Genomic DNA, 6,938 nt, shown 5'->3' with positions numbered 1-6,938 from the left:
TTGACAGGGCAGTAGTGGAGCAGGTCGAGAGCTTCTTGGTGTCCACATCACTAAGGAACAATGTTCCAATGTTACTTCTGGTGCACGTTTACTGTAAACACTGAGGCTGTACCCGCTTTAAGTTAGTTTTAACGGTGGCCAAGTAGTCTACTGTGGCTATTTGATCATAATGTAGACCTACCAGAGTGGCCTATCATCAGAAACAAGGGAAAAATGCATCCCATTACATTTGAACATGGGAATGGCTGTTCTATCGTTCAGCCAATGTGTGGTGTTCAACATAGGCCGACATTCCATGACTTTTGACTTTTGATAAAAACATGCAGGGCTTGACATTAACCTGTTTATCCAGTTGTCCTTCAGACAAGGAGGTGACTGAAAATGTAGTTGTGTAGTTTGTTGCAAGAAACCAGTTAACAAAATAAAATGCATTATTATTCCCATACCATTATTACAGAGAATCAGACAAATGATGCTCCCCTCTGCCTAATGGCCACAACACTGCCCCTTTAAGACAAGAAAAAACTCCTTTCCTGACTCGCTTTTCAAAATGCAAAGCTTTTGTGCTTTTGTAGGAAGCAATAACTCCCCCCATTGATGATCTAAAACTGGACTATTAACTCACTAACTAGCAAAGGATATGAACAAATGTCCAAATGTGCACACCTCGGTAGATGTAGCTCTCGCTTTGATCTCAAAACAAGCTCATCTACTGATGACCGCTCATGCTGTAAAAACAGTCCAGTTCAATGTGAATGGCACAGATCCTTATATGGATTGATCTATTTGCATATAGGCCTACTGCAGCTCTGATTGGTTTTGGGGCACCGGTGTGTGTAGAGTACGGGCCTGAGTCGTGCTGGTCAATGTAATAGAATCCTACTCTGATGCGTTCTGCCTATAACAAAATCTCTTGCATAGTTAGTTTTGCATACTAAGTCTTGCATTGTTAATTTTGTTTCGGTATGTTGCATTGAAAGTGGCTAATATTGCGTTGATTCGATCACAATTCCCACAGTAAAGGGAAACATTGATAGTGTTATCTCTAGAAAGTTGAGTGAAGTTCAATTTTATGCTTCTCTGCGCAAGATGATATTTCTTCAACGCAGCAGCCCCAGGGGAGCTGCTAGAGGGAACATTGCTAAGGACCTATCATGGTCCAAACACACCAACACTGTCGTGAAGAGGACACGACAACGCCTATTCTGTCTCAGGAGGCTGAAAAGACTTGGCATGGGAGCACAGATCCTCAGAAAGTTCTACAGCTGCAACAACAAGAGCATCCATCGCCGCTGGTATGGTAACTGCTCTGCATCCGACTACAAGACACTAAAGAGGGTAGTGCTTATGGCCCAGTACATCACTGGGGCCGAGCTCCCTGCCATCCAGGACCTCTACACCAGGCGGTGTCAGAGGAAAATGGTCAAAGTCCCAAGCCACCCAAGTCATAGACTGTTCTCTCTGCTACCGCACGGCAAGCGGTACCGGGGCGCCAAGTCTAGGTCTAAGAGGCTTCTAAACAGCTTCTACCCCCAAGCCATAAGACTGCTGAACAGTTAATAAAATGGCCACCCGGACTATTTACATTTACCACCTTTTGTTATTGTTTATTCACATGTTTTGCACTGAATCTTTTGCACAGGCTCCATGTACACTCACAGGCTCCATGTACACTCACAGGCTCCATGTACACTCACAGGCTCCATGTACACTCACAGGCTCCATGTACACTCACAGGCTCCATGTACACTCACAGGCTCCATGTACACTCACAGGCTCCATGTACACTCACAGGCTCCATGTACACTCACAGGCTCCATGTACACTCACAGGCTCCATGTACACTCACAGGATCCATGTACACTCACAGGCTCCATGTACACTCACAGGCTCCATGTACACTCACAGGATCCATGTACACTCACAGGCTCCATGTACACTCACAGGCTCCATGTACACTCACAGGATCCATGTACACTCACAGGCTCCATGTACACTCACAGGCTCCATGTACACTCACAGGATCCATGTACACTCACAGGCTCCATGTACACTCACAGGCTCCATGTACACTCACAGGATCCATGTACACTCACAGGCTCCATGTACACTCACAGGCTCCATGTACACTCACTGGACTCTAACCACACACTCACACATACTACACTGACACTCCAACACACACACACACACACACACACACACACAAAACACATACACACATGCATATTGACGCCACACATACACATACACTGCTGTTACTCTCTGTTTATTTTCTATGCATAGTCACTTTCACCTACCTACATGAACATATTACCTCAATGACCTTGACTAACCTGTACCCCTGCACATTGACTCTGTACCAGTACCCCTTTCTATATGGCCACTTTATTGTTATTTTATTGTGTTACTCTTTTTCATTTAGTTATTTTGCACATTTTTCTTACTTACTTTTTGAAAACTTTGAATTGTTGGCTTGTAACTAAGCATTTCGTGGTTGTATTCGATGTGACAAATAACATTTGATTTGATTTGATAAACGTCATGGACTAAAGTTTATTGTGTGCTGGTGTTACCTAGGCTATTGTCTTTTGCACAAGTGCTCTTAAAATCCCTCCAAGTCTTGTAGAAGGTTATGCGGTCAGTTTCTGAGAGGAAGTACTGTTTGGTGCTCTGACCAATAACCCTCTAACACACAAAGCAGAACAGAGACAAAGACTGTTTCAAAATACCCCACAGGGAAGAAACATCTTCCTTATTTGGGCAAAGAACAACACTCAGAAGAAGGAACTAATTCAGTCAATATGTCCATGGCTCATATCTGCCAGTTAGTTGTCTCTTTGGTTGAGGACAGTATAAGCATCATAGTGAATTGGGAAACGGGAATGTGGTTAGGTATGTAAAGAGTGTAGTGAAACACACCAGACATCATAGTGAAAGTGGACAGAGACTGAATCAGAACATGACAGATGTCAGGCTGGAACAGGTTGGTCAGCGAGGTGAAATCAGAGCTCTCCCACTTGCCAGAGCTCGCTCCTCACAGCTGTCCCAACTACGGGGAGGCTTTTCCTCTCAGATCTCCATGAAACCTGACCTCATGCCCGCACTGTCTTGACAAATAATGCTGGGTTGACATTTGGCCCTAAAACCCACTTGAAAAGTCAAGGAAGGCACTTTCTTTGTTGACCATAGACTTTAGACCTACCTGCTAGCCACTTGATATGGACCCAAGCTACTTGTTGCACAGGGTCATCAGTTACAGATCTGAAAGAATAGGATTTGGCAAACCTGTTGTCTGCATAGAGTTCCAGCCATATTGTTTACAGCCATCAGTCTATAAAGACCCTTGGAAAGGTGTAGGGAAAGGGGGCTAGCAGGTTGATTACAGACGGGACCTGTGACTCATGCTCCCTCCATGGTAAAAATCTCTCTCAGGACTGCTGACACTTAATAAGTCATGACAGTCAACTCAAGTGAAGGCTTGGTGGGTGAATATAAGAGCTGCACTGACGTCACCCACCTTAACATGCCGCATGACAGAATGTCAATGGGAAATGATCATGAATTCACCATTTTATCTGACAATGATAAAAGCTAATGTTCTATCTGGTGGGGTTTCCAAAGGGAAGCTTTCCTTTGCCCTTGTCTCCTAAGGTTAGTTATTTTGGGGTACTTAGCTCTGGGTGGTCTTATTTATCATTCTGTGATAAAAAGGGCACTACATTGATAAGCTTGGTGACCTCTTCAAGTGACCAAAACCCTGGAAGGCATTTCTTTGCCACATATGCATTGATATTCAACTCTCAAAGGTTACTTTCCCTCAAAGCTGTGATTATGTTAGGATTGATTAGATCACAGTTTGGAATCTTCAGTGTCTGTCAGATTCCACTGTGATCCCTGGAGTTCTGTTTACAACTGGAGTAAGGTGTTAAAGTGGTCCCTTAGAAGCTGCCAACACATCCTCCTGTAAGCTTCAGCTGAGCTTGGCAGAATACTAATACCCTGCAACTCTAAAGCAAGCCCAGCAAGAGAACTGTCAGTGCCCGATCGCAGTCAGTGTGTGTGTGTGTGTGTGTGTGTGTGTGTGTGTGTGTGTGTGTGTGTGTGTGTGTGTGTGTGTGTGTGTGTGTGTGTGTGTGTGTGTGTGTGTGTGTGTGTGTGTGTGTGTGCGCGTGCGTACATGTGCGTTTCTATTAAATTCCCTGTAACTCTCAGCTAAGCGGTTTAAAACTGACTCTGCCTTGTATCAAGCACCACATTGACTGACTATGTGGCTCATTATTGCTTCTGTTTAATATCTGGAGCAATCTCCCTGACACATCACAGGCTGGCTCTGTCACTATGGTTACCACAACATTCATTAAGGCCTTAATATTGCAACACCACAACCATGCGGGTGCTGTTGTGCTATCTCGTAGCTATACCTGGAGCACGCTCTCTGTTCTCAGTGAGCCTGACCACAGCAGTTACTGTGCGCCTTATTACCATCTAGGGTTATCTCTCCGACAACTCCTTCTGTCATAAGGCTAGACCGATGTGCTAGAGGTCTCTGGAGACTTCCTACCTCTATTAATAAACACTCTATGAGCGCAGATTTGAGATGGGGATACTTTCTAATCTTCTGTCAAGCTGTTTTGCTGTGGACAACTAACAGGAGTAGACTAACTAACAGGAGAATCAGACTTCAGCCATTCAGAGCAATCTAACTGACATCTGACTGCAATGATAACAGACACTGTAGGTATAGTGTAGAGCAGACATACAGTGGAGTTTTTTCATCTATAATGTTGGGTATCCAGTGGGGTGGAAGGTGTGCTGCAGCTCAGGTTTGTTGCTGACAGGGAGAGAGAGAGAGACTCATAGAGAGACAGAGAGAGAGAGAGAAGGAGAGAGAGAGACAGACAGACAGACAGACAGACAGACAGACAGACAGACAGACAGACAGACAGGGTGAGGGAGAGAGAATGAGAGAGAGAGGGAAAAAGACAGAACTCGTTGGCTCACCAGCCCCAGAGGGATGATAGATGAGGCTTGGCGGGAGGATACAGAGATTTATGTGAAGCCTTAAGTGAACCTGAACACACACACACAAATACACACACACAAAGCTTTTGGAGCTGCTGATTTGGTTCATCAGTCTGAGTGGATCCAGAACAGAGGAGAGCATGTCTAGGGTATCTCTTGAGACTGCTACATGGCCACATGGTTAAACACGTCCATAAACTTACTGTATGTTGTCACTGGAAATACTGGCATTTATAAACCACGGTATGATGTCATAAAGTAGCCTATATTTCACAGTGTTGATGCTCATCAAGGACTATTACAATGTACCCCAAAATTAGTGTATAAGATGTGCTGGTTCTGTTTGCATTTGAAAAGTTAAAAAAAATATATGTGTTCAATGCTCCAAAAAATGTCAAGGTGTGTAAATGTCAGCTGTTCAATGAAGAGGCGTCACTTACCTCTTTCTCTGAGATGTAAAGTTGGTCCCCTTTGAGTATTACAAAACGATTTTTCCAGATCTCCCTAAATATCCCTTTGCCACAGAACTTGCGAATCCAACCGATTTTGTCTGGCTGCGTGTTGTGCTGGTTTGTGTCCTGCGGGCCCTGCATATTCAACGAAAGCAACAAAGTAGCAGTTAAGACATGAAATTGCCAGAGCACCTCGTTTAGATTCGAAAGGGGGACTGAACAGACAAGAAAAAGAGGAGAGTATTTTTGTGAGGCGACTCAGCCCCCTGTCATTTCCTTTGTCATGTAGATGCTGTCACATTCCTTGCGCGCACCGTTTTTCTTGGGCTAGTGTTTTTGTCACCATCTTATGATCTCAGTTAGGCTACACCGACCACGTTAGATAATAGCATTCCAAAAATAAAGCTCGTTTTAAAATGATTCCGTTATACACAAAAAGAGCACTCCCTAAAAACGTTTGTCTTTCACAGCATCCACAACAAGCATTACATCAACACTTTTGAACTCTACATTGCTAGATCTCTTGTCAAATATAATTGTGTTAATCAAGTTAAGATAGTGGGGGACATTCTCCAGTTAGACAATGAATAAATAAAGCAAATCAGCATGTCTAACAAATGCATCACTTTGGAGTTTGGACTGAGACTTGGCTATAAAGTAACTGAGTCAGTAACGTATCAAGTAGCATTGACGTGTTTATTAAATACAACACTCGTTACATTGTAGCTTTTTGTTACATTCTCTGGAATAGCAGCTAACCAGAAACCCGTTATTACATTGTAGCTGAAGTGATCATCACTTGCATCGTTTCGAAACCTTACCCGTTTAGCTGAATTGTTTTTCTTCATTGTGAAGGATAGGACTGTCGATGACTATCCCCGAATTCACTCAGTTATAAATCCGCAATTTTGTATAACAGGCTGATGCCAAGAATGGCCGTAAATTCTGGACACGGGGTGTATATGCCCGTGACGCTCGAAAGCCGCGAGGAGCCTATGTCTTGCTCCTTTCCTCGCCGCCTCCCTAGGCTGGAACACTTCAATTTTCTCCCTCTCTATTCCTTTGTAGATATAACTGAATGCGGTTGGTCTAGCTACGCTCTCGCATGCTCTGAACACTGAACTGGACTGGTAGTGTCTAGTTACGCGGATGAGTCCGTTTCATTGCCTCCCTATTGAGTCCCCCTCCCTCTCCCTCTCCTCTCTTCTCCGAGGCTTTGGTTATTAGAGAGCATGCAGCTGGGAGACTGGATAGCCTTCTCCCCCGCTCTGTAACTCGATGGCTCAATCTCTCTAAACCCCAAGCTGCAGGGCTACGGAGTCATGATATCATCACGGAAAATAAGGAATGAAGGCACGAGGTTCGTGTGAAAGACGCAAATATGGAAATTATAGACTGTAGAAAGTGGGGGTGTGTGGGAGGGGGTGTTAGTCTACAAGTACAGTGATGTCTAGAAAATGT

General features: G+C 44.1%; 1 protein-coding gene across 1 annotated transcript in view; it reads right to left on the bottom strand.

Moving 5' to 3' along the window:
- Positions 1-6,589, bottom strand: part of LOC139404851 (pleckstrin homology domain-containing family O member 1-like) — a 37,122-nt gene extending 30,533 nt beyond the window's left edge. The window contains exons 1-2 of the mRNA XM_071147385.1: positions 6,299-6,589; positions 5,466-5,612 (exon numbers count right to left, since the gene is read on the bottom strand). Coding sequence (XP_071003486.1) covers positions 5,466-5,612; positions 6,299-6,325 — 174 coding nt within the window. The 5' untranslated portion in view covers positions 6,326-6,589. The remainder of the gene's footprint in view (positions 1-5,465; positions 5,613-6,298) is intronic.
- Positions 6,590-6,938: the final 349 nt, after the last annotated feature.

Source organism: Oncorhynchus clarkii, unplaced genomic scaffold (genome assembly GCF_045791955.1).
Source record: "Oncorhynchus clarkii lewisi isolate Uvic-CL-2024 unplaced genomic scaffold, UVic_Ocla_1.0 unplaced_contig_10956_pilon_pilon, whole genome shotgun sequence".
Lineage (NCBI taxonomy): Eukaryota > Metazoa > Chordata > Actinopteri > Salmoniformes > Salmonidae > Oncorhynchus > Oncorhynchus clarkii.
The sequence above is the reverse complement of the archived record's forward strand: the minus strand, read 5'-3'. Positions and strand labels throughout refer to the sequence as shown.